The following is a 15,608-nucleotide window of genomic DNA, read 5'->3' on the forward strand; positions in this document are numbered from 1 at the left end:
ATAAATTATTTTGCAATCTTCTTTTGCTGCTAAGCAATATTTTGCAAAGCATCTTCTATGTCATCACAAAGTTTACACCATTCTTAATGGTTACATGTGCCATTGTTGCATTAACATAATGAATTATTATCATTTTCTTATGCTTTCATGTTTGGATTGTTTTACATTTTTTAAAATCCTAAATGGTACTGTGATAAACATCTTTATAGCTAAATCTTTGTGCACATTCTTAATTGTTTTAACACATGTATTTCTAAGAGGTGCAATTGGAAATGCAAGGATATGCACATTTTCAATCCTAAAATGCAGTCACCCAACTGTCCCCCAGGAAGGCTTTCCAATTTACATGCTCACAAGGAGAGCGACAGGAAGACTATAAGCCTCTTGGGGGTTTTTTTTGTTTTCTTTTGTTTTGTTTTTTTAGACGGAGTCTCGCTCTGTCGCCAGGCTGGAGTGCAGTGCAGTGGCGCAATCTCGGCTCACTGCAACCTCCGCCTCCCGGGTTCAAGCGATTCCCCTGCCTCAGCCTCTCGAGTAGCTGGGACTACAGGCACCCGCCACCATGCTTGGCTAATTTTTTGTATTTTAATAGAGATGGGGTTTCACCATGTTGGCCAGGATGGTCTCGATCTCTTGACCTCGTGATCCACCCACCTTGGCCTCCCAAAGTGCTGGGATTACAGGCGTGAGCCACCGCACCCGGCCTGGTTTTTTTTTAATACCTAAAAAAAAAGCAGGTCTGAATCACTGCCCAGACTTAGTTTTCCCTTAAATCTGTTGTTTGTCCAAGCCTCCGGAGTTGAATGTAACAAGTGATGGTCAGAACATCCCTCCACCAGGCCAGGTCCTGGTCATCAGTACCAACTCCAGGAGCTCTATCATGAGGGAAACTTAGAGGAAGAAGAAGATAGCAGAATCCAGAAGAAAAGCCCCAGTTCAGTAAAATCAGAACTCTGGGGTTCCTTCTGCCATACCAAACCCCAGGAGGCCCCAGATCCATCATTAGGGAAGGGGTGCTAGGTAAAAATCAACTTACAGAGAATTTACTACATCCCTGGCACTTCACCCAGAGCTTTATGAGCAATATGTCATTTAACTCCCACAAAAGCGCTATGAAGAGAATGCAATGACAGTATTTGGGCCATTCCAAAACGTGCTTTTATCACATTTAACCACTTCTGAACTAAAAGATAAGGAAGTATGTCATCAATTATAATCGGCAGCATTTGTTTTCTTTCTTGGAAGTACATAAAATAACAGTGCATTTTATAATCAATGGCATCTTAGATCTAATGACAAATGGCATTATCCCTGTTGCATATTCAAGGGGGCCAAGGCACAGTGAGGTTAAGTAAATTGTCCAAGGTCACCTTCAGGGAGTAAGCTGCGGAGCCTTGATTAGATTTCAGATCTAGCTGACTCCAGGCCTCAACTGTAGCCCACAAGTATGTCTGACTCAAGCTTCAGCCCAGCAGACCAGCTCTCTCAATCAACCCTGCTCCTGCCATACCAAATGAGACTCAAAATAAAGGAAAATCTACAGTACCAATAGCAGCCAGTGTCTCCCAGTTCCTGAATTCCAGATATTAAAAAAATAAAATAAAATTCAAAAAAATGTAGCTACTGTTTATGGAACACATATCACCAAACACAATGCCAAGCTCTCTACTCATACAATCTCGTTTTCCCCCTGAAAAACCAGACATTATCTTTTTTTGCTGCATGACATTTAGAACACTTTTCTCCTTCAGTTTGTACCAGATTCATGCAGAAACTGTAAAAAGTAACTAGAACATATTAGTTTATGTAAAGTAATATTATCCTTTCCCTACCTCTAGTTGAAACAATTTTTTTCCATTTCTGACTTTAGTTCTCCTACTTAATACATCCTAAACTGTAAATAATTTGATCATACCATTCTTCCTTGGTTTTAACAAATGAAGATATTATCTACCTACTATGAAAGATGAGAAATTGGTTTATTTACTTTATTGTTTTTTTCCTCCTCTCACCCAAGTATTTATAAGGTGTTGTTTTTTGATTGGCAATCTTGGTACTTTAAAAATATATAGTTAGCGGTTACCAGGAGCTGAGACATGGGGATAATGGGAGTTATTGTTTAATAGATATGGAATTTCAGTTTGAGATGATGAAAAAGTTCTGGAGGTGGATAGGTTGTGAATGTACTTAGTGTCATAGAGAATCATACACTTAAAAAGTGATTAAAATGGAAAATTTTATGTTATGTATATTGTATCACAGTAAAAAAAAAGAATTTGAAATTACCGCATTAGAAAAAAAGTATACTTAATGAGGTAGGTATTATAACAACTCCCATTCTATATAGGTTAAGTAACTTGTCAAAGATCACAACTAATAGAATATTTGAAACCAAATTTTCTCTGACTCAGCAACTCCAAGTTGCCTCATTCAGAGTTCCTGCCCACTCCTCTCCACTCCTGTGCAGAGAATGTGCACGGAATCTTTCATTCATTCAGTCTACCTATTAGATGTTTTTTCTGAGGACCTACTTTGTTCCAGATGCTGTCTTAGATGCTGGGGATCCTGTAGCAGACTGACACAAGTCAGTACTCAGCATTCACCTGTTTCCTTCATGCTCACCTTAAACAGCATGCGCACCTCCTGGTCCTCATTCTCCAGTGCCCAGAGCCGCCTCCGAGCAGCTTCCTGTAGGGGTCCATTTACACACCTCCTGGAGCGGCTCTTTACACAGAAGGAGAGTGTCAGGTCTTAAAGAGAACAGAGAGAGAAGGATCAGGCTGAAAATAGAATAAAAAGGAAGAAAGAGTTAGATTAGCCCACAGTTTCCCCTACATGTATACCTGAACCCTCAACTGGTGTCCTCATTAGTTACAGATTAGAGTGGTCTTAACACTTCTCGGAGCACCCCTTTAAATGGTCCTCCCTTGAGGAAGAACACATACTGAACCCAGGAGGGCTCTGGAATCGCAGGAGTTGATGCACTCACGTTGTTTATTTCTGCTTTGTACGGGATTTATTCCTACACTGCCTGGCACTGATGTAATGGTGCTGACACAGGACCAGCTTAGGACATACATCACTCCCTGTGAATGACTTGTGAAAGTTTAGAATCAATAGGACTTTATCCATATTTAAGTAAATATACTTATGTGTCAAAGTTATCATATGTAATAGACATATACTTTGTGCATTACACATTAACACATACACATAAACATGAACACATTACACATAAACACATTTTCTCTAACCTGTCTTTTCTGATACTGCAATTATTAATGTTTATCAGGGTAATTAGTTAATGTATTAAAGTCTACCTTTAATTTCTCCAAAATGTACATTCATGTAGCAGATACTTATCAAGAGCTTTCTATAAGCCAGAAGCTGTTTTATGCGCTCCTCAGCAAAGAACAAAACAGGCAGTCCCTGTTCTGATGGAGCTTGTATTCTTCTTGGTAAGTGAGTAACTAGGCAAGAAATTCCACAAACATAATAGTTTCAGATGGAGAAGAGCGCTATGAAAAAAAATTAATGGGGTCAAGAGACAGAGAGATGGAGTGCTTGAAGGCAGGGGATACCTTTGGATAGTGTTGTCGAGAAAGGCCACACTGAGGAGGTTCATCGTATAATTGCACTTAGCAATGTGTCTTCTTTAGACAGTAAGTAGCAATCCTGTTAATAATTATTCAACACAATAAACTGAGAAGGCATTGGAATGGATCATCACAGAGGTCTCACTTGCAGCCTCAACTTGCCAGGACCTCTGCAAATTCCTCAGCACATTAGAGATGACCCCTATCATGCTGGCCTGAGTCCACAAGACAGCTGTGGACTTCTACCTTTAAAAGGCCTGTCTTTAACCTGAAAATGCTGTGGCTGCAAATGAGCTCTTCTATGACATTCCCATATAACCTGACTTTGATGTAAACTTCACGTGGGTGTTTGTTCCACGCAGTTCCTCCTAGGCTTATGCTCCAATCTCATGCAACCCCTTTCACTTCAGCACCCCGCATCCATCCAGGCCTCCATCTGGTAGCCTCATGGCATGCTGAGCTCTAGGAGGAGGCACAGTGCAAAGATGAAGCCCAGGGAGGGGTCACGCAGTCTCCAGCTCAAGACTTGGCTCTGCCCCTCAATAAATGTGCCACCCTAAACAATTAATCACCTCTCTATGCATGGCTTTTCCCTTTAGCAAAATGGCTTTTATAGTACCTATCCCACAGGGTTTTTAAGATGTTTACTAGACTGGGCGCAGTGGCTCATGCCTGTAATCCTAGCGGTTTGGGAGGTCAAGGGAGGAGGAGCACTTAAGCTCAGGAGTTCAAGACCAGCCTGGGCAACATGCCAAAACCCTGTCTTCTGACAAAAAAGAAAAAAAATTAGCCAGACATGGTGGCCTGGGCATGGTGGTGCATGCCTGTAGCCCAGTTACTCAGAGGCTGAGATAGGAGGATGGCTTGAGCACAGGAGGCTGAGGTCACAGTGAGTCAACATTACACCACTGCACTCCAGCCTGGGCAACGGAGCAAGACCCTGTCTCAAGGGAAAAAAAAAAAAGCTTCCTAAATAACATCGTGGATATAAAACTTTTTACTCAGTGCCTGGTATGTATTAAAGATTCAGTAAACACATTAAGCATTAGCTGTTCCCCTCCTCACCTCCCCACTACCAGCAAGTACTGCTCATGGCTGGCTGCCCTCAGGTGATCATGACTATTAACCTTGGCAATAACTGATTCTATGATTCCTTTCTACCAAACCCATCTCATCCATCCTTCCAACATCTGATCCAAAATCCCCCATTCGTAGCCCCTGCTGACTGACAAACAGGGCATTTGGTGTGAATCTCCTTACCATGCACATGAATCTATGTATATGGAACTCAAAAGACCTGGACTTAAATAAGCAGATTGCTCTTGAGATCTCAACCGTGAGAACTGATACTTAGAGCAGAACCCCTATGCCCACAGTGGGATCCTACAGTACCCTCTGCATCACTAGAGCAGGGAAGAAGTCAAGCTCAATATCATTTTCATGAAGTGTATTGTGTCACAGATTAATCCTTCTCAAAGTCAGTTCTGTAATTGTGATAATATGTCTGACTGATTCTGTCTGCAACTGTACTCATTAAGGAGAGGTTGGCAGCTACAGCCATCTCCCCTTCTCACTCCATGACCTTCCTGGAAACAGCATCAGGGTGGAAAATGCTGAAAGATGGACAAGTTCAGCCTGAGGTCAGTTCAGTTTCACCTACAGATACCCTTTGTTCACTGGCCGTCATGCATTGATAAGGCAAAATGCTGACTCTACTGCATTCATGAAACAACAGATGGTAATTCAGGTTTTTTCAGGGGTGGTCCAAGCTGAAAGACAGATAAGCAGATTGACACAATATCAAGAAACAAAGGGCAAAGTTTTTCTCATTGTCAACCAAGAAGTTTCACAGAATTTGAAATTGGGCTTATGGCTATACCACCCTGAACATGCCCGATCTCATCTGAAATTGGGAAAAGAAAGAACCTGGTATGACATGTATACAATATCTATTTACGTAGTCTAGATCCTTTAAATATTTATAATCTTTTTCACAAGTCTATATTTTGTATTACAGGGAGAGCTATATTTTTGGAGGGTGAAGGAGCATTGTGGTTTTGAACAAGGCCCTTCCTCATCACGTGTTAACTGTGTCGTGGTGAAGTCATTTCCCTCGCTGACATTCTGTTTCTCATCAGCTAAATGGAGATTTGGGTGCTTCCACCTAGCGATGGGCAAGCAAAAATGAGAAAAACATGTGAGGATCATTTGGCACACAAATTGCCCTCTAAAATGGTCCCATCTACCGTACAACAGAAATCAAGTCTTCTACAGGTTTGTCCTCAGAGTTTCTGTTACAGAGTTCTGCCCAGGTGCACCTTTCCTCTGATAACAATTTTCTCTTTGCGGGCTTCATCGATGTCTTTTAAAAAGGATTTTGTGAGAGATGTGTATTAAGAATAAGATTTGTTTCACATTAATTTCAAAACTTTTTCTGCTTCTGAAAGATTCGTACAGATGCCCTTCTGCTCAAGCCAATCTCACTTCACATATTCATTTAGTTATTCACTTATTTAACAAATATTTACGCAGAACCTACTACATATAAAGTACTATGTTGGGTATCATATAGTATGTAAAAGTGACCTCCACATATTCATTCAACCATTCATGTATTCATTTATTTATTTATTTTGAGGCAGGGTCTCACTCTGTTACCCAGGCTGGAGTGCAATGGTGCAATTACAGCTTACTGCAGCCTCGACGTCCCAGGCTCAGGCAGTCCTCCCATCTCAACCTCTCAAGTAGCTGGGACTGCAAGCATATGCCACAGTGTCTGACTAATTTTTTGATTTTTTGTTTAGGAATCAGGTCTCACTCTGTTGCCCAGGCTGGGCCCCAACTCCTGGGCTCAAGTGATCCTCCCATCTCAGCTTCCCAAAGTGCTGGGATTACAGGTGAGAGCCACCACGTGCAGCCCATGTATTTATTCATCAAAGATTTTCTGAGCAGCAACGACGTATGAACAACTCTTTGAGGTACCATGTTGAATATAAATATTTTTAATTACCCCATCTCTCAACACCTTCAAATCTAATTTATGATATACTTTCTTCAACAAAGCAAATAAGTATGGAGCTCCTAATAAGTGCCAGATTGTGAAGAGCTTTGAGTGACAGCTTGAGAAAGTTAAAATTAATTTTGTAGGCAGTGGAGTGCAACAGAAGATTTGTGAGCAAGCAAATAGCATAGTCAAAATCTTTTCATCAAGAGGGAAAGAGGGAGGGGCTCTTTAGATGGGAAAGATAAAGAGGTTATCGCAATATTCAACATGGAAGAATAGGGCTTGTCTTTGGGATTTGGATACCTGGATTAATGTTCTGTGGCAGAAAACATTTTTCCTTGTATTCAGATGAGGCTATACACTCACTCGATACAGTTGGATCCTTGGAAGGAGTTTCTTTACCTGGAGAAGATGAAATAAAAGGTCATCTTAAGAGTGTAAGGAAGTTGAAAGCAAGTTATAAGCAAGGCTGTAGTTTTGGTCAAGTGACAAATTTTTTCCAGGATTAGTGGCATGGAAGAATTCTAATTGTTATCACCATTGCCTTGTAATTATCTAAGCTATTATCAAAGAACTGTCATACATGCCATCTCAATCCAGCAGCAGCCTGGGTATGCCCATCTTATTAAAAAGCAGATCCCCATTCACATATGGAACTAAGTCTCATGGCTTAGAACACTGAAGGTGCTCAATATACATTGAGCCTACACAGGTCATCACAGATCTGACTACAGCAAGGCTTAAGGTTCAATAGGGGCAGATAATGGAAGGGCTGGAGTGGAGACAGACATTGGTATCATTAGGGAGACAATTGGGGTGTGGTTATAATGGCCCTGAAATGTATAATTGTCCCCAGCTGTCCTGTCTGCCCCTTAAATAGGGTCCTGTCAGGCCTGTCTTTCTTCCCAACTCTGAAAAGTTACTGTCTTCACAATGGTAGAAGTGGAGTAAAAAGAAGAAGAAAGAAGATCAAGACACAGGCTAGGGCTGGGGAGGAGGAAACTTTGATAGCAGAAAGTTGAAAAGAAAGAAGATGGTGCACCTATAAAGCATAATGAAGTAGATACAGAAGGAAATGTCAAAAACATTGCTGTAGAACATGGGTCTCCTTTATGGCATCCCCAAAACACAACAAGGAAACTCAAGTCCTTCACACATTAATTTTAGTTGATGGATTCTGTCCTTTTTTCCATAAAACTGTTCAAGAACTGTACCATGGAGTCAGAATGTGATAAGTATTACCTGGTCCTGAAAAGCAGAGTTAGGGAACCTTGGCTCAACCACTATTTGTGAGTCACTCCTTTAATTTGCTTATAAAATTGTGCATCAGAGCCAAAGAGGCCTACCAAGTTTTGCATACTGGATCTGTGCCTCTAATGATACAGCTCAAGAATGCAACAGGGGTAGAGCAGTCACACTCACTTCTGGTTAATGTTGAACCTAAATTCTCATATTGCTGCTAATAGCCTGTGTCTCCACTCTGTGCCTATGGAGGGGGATTTTGACACCCAAGTTGAGGACCTTCCATTTCTTCACAGTGGGAGCAGTTAGCACTGTTTTGGGTGATGTACATGAAGAATGAAGTGGATTTCAGCTGGAATAGGCAGAAGCAGGGGCCTGTCAGCTCTTCATCCAGTAAATCTTGTTAGCTGTTCAGTGCTGAAAGCTAAGCAGCTTAGCTGGAAACCTGGCAGCAATGAGCTATAGTTGAACAGGATCATTTTTCAGTTCTGCCCCGAGGAACCAAAAGCAACTGCAGCAAAAAGGCACTGGCTTGGGAATAATGAGAAATGAGAATGAGCACAAATCAAATCTTCCCATACATGAGTTCAATGACCTTGGGCAAGACACTTCACCTGTCCACTTTGTGAGTTTTCACTTTCCCCACTTATAAATGAAGGACTGATCTAAATTAGTGCTTTTGAACCCCAGCTGCCTATTTGAATCATCTAGGTTGCCTTTTAAAAATATTGCTTCATCCCAGATTAAAAAAAAATTAAAACAATTGGACTCATGAAGATAAAGAGTAGAATGATGGTTACTAGAGGCAGGGAAGGGTGTGTGCGCTAGGGAGAAGTAGGGATGTTAATGGGTACAAAAATGCAGCTAGATAGAATAAATAAGATCTAATGTTTGATAACACAACGGGGTGACTGTAGTCAACAATAATTTATTGTACATTTAAAAATAACTAAAAGAGTATAATTGGATTGTTTGCAACAAAAAGAAAAGATAAATGTTTGAGGCAATGTGATTTACCCTGATGTGATTATTACCCATTGTATACGCCTATATCAAAATATCTCATGTATTCCATAAATATATACACCTAATATGTACCCACAAAAATTAAAAATAATAAAGGAATAAAAAGAAAAAATATTGCTTCATCCTTAGAGATTCAGATTTTTGTGGTCCATAGTACAGCCATAGATTTTTTTTTTAATAATAAGTTCTTCAAATGATTCTAATTTGAGCCAGTGTTGAGAACCATATGTTTAGATTGGTGCTTCTGAAACTTTATTTTACCTATGAATCACCTATGGATATTGATAAAATGCTGATTCTGCTTCAGTATTTGAAAGCTGAGGTTCTGCATTTCTGATGTTTTCACAGGTGATGCTCCTCCTGCTGCTCCCAGGACCACACTTGGAGTAGCAGCCTGCTTCCCTGGGACAAAGTTTGACCGTAGACTACAGCAAACCCACAAACATCTTCTTTATTTTTTTCTGGCCCACACAGTGAATTTTTAGTTTGAACTGCTTGACATCATTTAGAAATTGAAATGTTTCACATAACCCAGATGCTTGAGTTTGTTTTGAAACATGGAAGATCTGTAGCCCAGGAGCCTCATTGTCATATGGCAACAGTCAGCTGGGGCCAAGTGGTTGCTGTCGCTCTGCAGGGCATTTGTTCTCCAGCCACCATGGTCCCCACCCTATTCCGTCACTCATTTACACCTGACCCTGGCAAGTTTGTGAGTGTATCCCTGCTGTAGAATTCTCTGAGAAAATACAATAGCCTGACAATGAGGGCTTGTGAGGTGAGCCCACCTTGAAGAAGGGAAGTCAAGGATGGGGACCCTGGCTTGGGGAAAGGGTGCACAGCTTTTTAAGGATTTGTGAGGCTTAGGGCAGAAAATTGCAAGGTTTTGCAAAATGTGATATGTGAACTGTCTGTATCAGAATTTTTTAGATAATTGTTTTTAAAAAGATATCTATGCAAAAAAAAAAACTTATAGAAAATATAGAAGAATATCTGCATGACTTGATGTTGACAGTGATTTCCTAAACAGGATGGAAAAAGTGCTACCCTCAAAAGGAATAATGGATAAATAGTAATACATTAAAATTAGAAACTTCTATTAATCAAAAGATGCAATTAAGAGACTGAAAAGCAAGTGACAGAGTACAAGAAAATATTGATCATACGTATGTATAGTTATCAAATAATTCAAACATAGAATATATAAGGAATGCCACAAATCTTTGAGAAATAGGTAGCCAGCCCACCAGAAAAATGGGCAAAAGGCTTGAATAAACTTTTCACCAAAGACAATATTCAAACAGCTAATAAATATATGAAAATTGTTTCACCTCATCAGGGAAATGAAAATTAAAACCACACTGGAACACAACTACACAGACTGGCTAAAATGAAAAAAAAAAAGACAGATAAAGCCAAGTGTTTGTGAGGATATAGAGCAAGTAGAATACCTAGAATATACTGCAACTAGAATATACTGCAAGTGTGAAGATAAACTGAAGTTCTGTCTTTGGAAAGCTGACAGTGTCAGTTCAAGCTGAAAATATGCATGCACTAAGACCAAAAGACATCCACTAAAATATTCAGAACAGCACTATTTATAAGAACCCAAACTTGGCTACAATTCAAATGTCAATTTACACTAGAATGGACAAGTAAATGATGTATATATAATATATAATTAAATCTTAACACAGCAAACCGGGCATGGTGGCACATGCCTGCAATCTCAGCTATTTGGGAGGCCGAGTCTAGAGGATCGTTTCAGCCCAGGAGTTCAAGCCCAGCCTGGACAACATAGCAAGACCCATCCCCCAAAAATTAAATAAATAAATAAATAAATCCAATACAACAATGAGAATGAATGAATTGCCACTGTATAAAACAATATCGATGAGTATATTCACTTGTGAAAAGTCACCACACTGTACACATGATTTCATGCACAATTCTATATAAATGGTAAATTTTTTTTAATCCTCTTAAAGCCTTTACTGACCTCAACATTCTTTTTTTTTAACTTTTATTTTAGGTTTCAGGGTACATGGGAAGGTTTGGTTCTTAGGTAAACTTATATCATGGAGGTTTGTTATACAGATTATTTCATCAGCCAGGTATGAAGCTCAGTACCCAATAGTGATCTTTTCTGCTTCTCTCCCTCCTCCCAACCTCCACCCTCAAGTAGATCCCAGTGTCTGTTGTTTTCCTCTTTGTATTTATAAGTTCTTATCATTTAGCTCCCACTTATAAGCGAGAACATGTGGCATTTCGTTTTCTGTTCCTGCATTAGTTTGCTAAGAATAATGGCCTCCAGCTCCATCTATGTCTCACGAAAGACATGCTCTCATTCTTTTTTATGGCTGCATAGTATTCTATGGTGTATATGTGTTAATGGTACATTTTTATGAAAAGCTGAATTTTATAATATTCCTGGAGCCCCTCTCTACTTACTCTACCTTGAAATATCTAGGAGTAGAGTTCTGAGGTGTGTGTTTTTAATTAGCACTTTGGGTATTTCTGATGTCTTCTAGAGTGTGAGAATGCTCAAGCCAATTCACCAGAGGCCTTGGATCCCATGAGCCAGAAGGGCACCTCTCTGAGAAACAATAAGGAAGCTGGAAAATTAGAATGCATTCTATAATAGGAAAAACAGCTAATAGTTATACATGGATTGACCGTTTACAGCATTCTTTTACACATGGTGTTATATTTCAACATGAAGAAGTTTGAAAACTTGAGCTGGGCCTTGGAAAAGAACCAGAGATGATTCAAGGCAACAAAAAACTGTCATATAGAATAAATTACCTTCGAAAAAAATGTATGATTTTTATAACTGAAAGAAAATAAACCAAAAGGTCTATGGTAGTTAATTGCTGAGTCATTTTAACAATCTTTTTGATACTTTCATCTACTTTCCAAAATTCTAATTTTTCTTTTTTTATAGGCACACTTAAATATTATTTAACTGAAATATTAATTTTTTGAAAAATAAAAGTTTTGTATGTTAAAGACAACACAATCTGCTAATAATACAGGCTGCTGATTCACAATTGTTTTAATATTAATACTTTAATCTACTATTTAAATTCCAGCTTTGTCAATTGCCCCAGTAATATCAGTAATATCCTTTTTATCATCTTTTCTTCTTCAGTATAGAATGCAGTCTAGGGTCAAGTACTACATTTAGTTGTCAAATGTCTTTAGCCTGCTTTCATTGGGAACATTTCCATACGCTTTTTTTATGACTTTTTTTTTCTCTGATGACATTGATATTTTTGAATGATAAAGTCCCTCCTCCACCCTTCTTTTAGTTTTTCTTCAACTTTTATTTTAAGTTCAGGGGTACCTGTGCAGGATATGCAGGTTTATTATATAGGGAAACGTGTGCCCTGGTGATTTGCTGCACAGATCATCCCATCACCTAGGTATTTAGCCCAGCATCCATTCATTATCTATTCAAAAATATGGAACACTTCACAAATTTGCATGTCATCCTTGCACAGGGGCCATGCTAATCTTCTCTGTATCCTTCCGATTTTAGCATACATGCTGCCAAAGCAAGCTCTCTATTTTTCAAATATTCTGTAATCGGCATGCATTTGTTTTCTAACACTGAAGGCAGGTAGAGAAGTGGCTAAGAACAAGTGGCAATCAGACAGTCCTGGACTCAAACCCTGGCTTCTTCATTAGCCATGTGACCCATGTGAACCCAGTCTATGTAGTCTATGTGGAGCTGACTCTCTCCCTAGCTCCAAAAGTGAGCACATAATTCAGGCATAATCCAACTGGGTTATGCAGTGCCATGGCCACATGATCAAAGTTAAGCCAATGAGAATTAGTTCTAGGACCCTCATCAGCACACTTAGTGAAGAGATTTCTTTTCACTGGACTAGAAGCTATGAATATGACAGCCTGGAGCTGTGGCGCCTACCACAAGTAGAAAGCCCACCTGACATTGAGTCCAACCCATAAAAACAGAGCTTAGGAAAGATAGCTTTCTGATAACATCATCTGAACACCTTGATTTAGCAATATCTGAAGAAAAAAACCTAGATTTTCAGTTATTAATCAATAAATTGCTTTTGATATAAGCTAGTTTTATTTTTATTATTATTGATCAGAAAAAGTTACTAACCCTCAATTCAGAAAAACACTGAGATTTATTTGTAAACTGCCAAACTGTTTTCCAAAGAGGCTGTAACATTTTGTATTCCCACCAGCAATGTGTGAGAGTTCTAGTTGCTCCACATCCTCACTAACACTTGATGTTATCAGTCTTTTTAATTTGGGCCATTCTAAGTAGGTAGGCCAGTTTATCTGATTGTTTCAATGTGCATTTCCCTAATGACTTACGATGTTAATCACTTTTTCACATGCTTATTAGTCATCTACATATTTTTTATATGGAAGTGTCCATTCCAACATTTTGCAATTGTTATTGGGTTATTTATCTTATCATTATTGAGTTGAAAGAGCTTTTTTTTTTTAATATACTTGTTCTGGATATTACTCCCCAGTTGATGGCTTGCTTTTTGTGTTCTTAGCAGATGTATGTAAGTGGGAGGAAAGCAGGATGGGGTGGGAATGAGCTTTGTACATACATGGGATGCTAGAAGCCAGCCTGCGCATGCTGGGGAGGTGGGTAGTTGTGGGACTAAAATGGATAAGTATGGTAGGTTCAAGATGGCAGAGCACTTTAAGGCAGGCAGGGGTGTTTAGAATGGATACAGTAAGAGATGGTGAGGTGTGAAATATTCTTGAGCATGGCAATGGCATAACAAAAGTGAAAATTCTACTTGGGTAACCTGGGAAGGATAAGGAGAGAAAAGCACAATAGGCAGAGAGACCAGCTGAAGAGGTGCTGTGAAAATCCAGGGAGGTGAGTGTGAGAATGTGGGCTGTGGCCCTGGCAATGAGAAGTGAGGGCATAGAGTGAATGAGGCTATATTTTTAAACAAGAAAAGAGAAGGCATCTTGACATATTGAATATGAGGGATAAACATGGGGAAGAGGCAAGAATTGCAGAAAATGAATGAAGGAAGGGATTTAAAAGATCACCTAGTTCCACTCCCAATTTTACTGTTGAGAAACTAAAGGCCCAGAGAGGAGTCATGATTTTACTGAGATCACACAGCAAATTAACCAAAGAGCCAGAGGCCATCCAAATCAATGGGTAGGAATGGGTAGGGACCTTGCCATTTTCACTACATTAACCTGACCTCAGAACTCTAAAGTCCCGGGCCTCTGATCAGGGAAACATCTCACAACAACTTGCCAAAAATGAGAATTCACCTTCATTTCTCCTCTCTCAGCCTCTCTTTGCTCCTACCCACCCACCACCACGCTCAACTTTAAAAAGAAGACTAAACAGTAAACATTTATCTGCATGTTTTTTTTTCCTGTACCCACATTTTCTTTTCTTTTTTGACCTAACAGACCTACCATCAGCAGTTTTTATGATGTAAACCCACTTTCTCCTTGTTGGGACGAATAGCATGTTAGAAGTACAGCTACATCTACCCACATGAATATATCTTAGATGATAATGTTTAGCAAAAAAAAAAAAAAAAAGTTGCATCATGATATCATTTTGTTTAAGTTTTAAAGTCTGCAAAACAATTCTTTGGAATGATTGTGAGTTCATGAATATGTAGTGAAAGCACATAACCATTGAATTCATGAAAGTTATTAACTACATGGAGAGAGAAGGAGAATGAGATTGGAAAGAGATATCCAGGGGCCCCTAAGTATGTTTATGATGTTTTATTTCTTCAAAAAGTAAGAGAAAGAAAAAGGTAAAGTTCTGAAGATAACATGGCATAATGCAAAAATTTGTTACAGCTAGATGGTGGGCTAACTATTCTAATATCCTCTATTATCAGTAGTTTTAAATGCTTTACAAGTCATTTAAAATTCAAAAGTGAAGCATCATTTACTATTATCAGCATTCACCCTTGATCTCCTGTTATTATACTGATGATTCACGTTTATCAAAAAGGTTGAAAGGAAAGTTACAAGCACCAGTGATCAACAGAGGCGAATGTATCTCTTCCACATCTTCTATTTAAGGGCATAAATCTGCCAAATTTCTTCAAACAGGCATTGAAAATAAGGGTGAAGTGCTAGAAGTTTTTTGATCAACAAACTTTGACATGGCTTTCTCTGTGATCCAAAGTGAGCAACTGTAGCTTATTAAACAATGGCAAGAAACAACTCATAGATAGGGTGGGGAAGTCAGAGATGATAGCAACTGATCAGAACCTATCCTCTCACCATGTGCAGTCCCCCCTGATTAGGGGAGTTCTGTGAGCAGTTGAGAGCCATCCCAGGGAACAGATGCTGCAGGCAGAGTCCACATGTAAGAATGCAGGTGCCTGGAGTAGTCAGAGTCAAAGTTCATTATTGTGTCACTCCACACAAATTAGTCTGGCAGCTGTCCAGTGCTCAGTGCTATCAAGAGCCTTCTCCTTTCCTGTGTCCCTTAGCCCTGAGGACTCACTGTTTTGGTGTCTGCTGTTAACTCCCACTTAAACAGACACAAGGCAGAAGCACCCCAGGAAACATAAGTACAGACTTCTCCAGACCAGTAAGGAATTAGGAGGAAGTGATGTAGGAGTGGCCCATATTAACTAACGATAAAACAGCCTGTAGTTACTGAAGGGTTATCAAAAGCCAGACCTTGTGCTAAGTCCATGAGAGGAATTATTAAATTTAATCCTCACAAAAGTTCCATGGGATAAGTA

At 39.4% G+C, this 15,608-nt stretch overlaps 1 protein-coding gene and 1 non-coding gene across 4 annotated transcripts in view; both read right to left on the reverse strand.

Moving 5' to 3' along the window:
- SH3TC2 (SH3 domain and tetratricopeptide repeats 2) overlaps positions 1-15,608 on the reverse strand; it is a 77,826-nt gene that overhangs the window by 59,884 nt on the left and 2,334 nt on the right. For 2 of the 3 annotated variants that reach the window (XM_003829049.5, XM_034960752.3), the window contains exons 2-3: positions 6,904-7,002; positions 2,623-2,750 (exon numbers count right to left, since the gene is read on the reverse strand). In XM_003829049.5, the coding sequence (XP_003829097.2) occupies positions 2,623-2,750; positions 6,904-7,002 (227 nt within the window). Of the gene's footprint in view, positions 1-2,622; positions 2,751-3,320; positions 3,471-6,903; positions 7,003-15,608 lie in introns of all 3 variants that reach the window. The other variant, XM_055112775.2, reaches the window with a different exon arrangement.
- Positions 12,324-12,426, reverse strand: LOC112440032 (U6 spliceosomal RNA). Its single transcript, XR_003028236.1, has one exon. It is a non-coding gene; the product is annotated as a U6 spliceosomal RNA (small nuclear RNA).

This window comes from Pan paniscus, chromosome 4 (assembly GCF_029289425.2).
Source record: "Pan paniscus chromosome 4, NHGRI_mPanPan1-v2.0_pri, whole genome shotgun sequence".
Classification (NCBI taxonomy): Eukaryota; Metazoa; Chordata; class Mammalia; order Primates; family Hominidae; genus Pan; species Pan paniscus.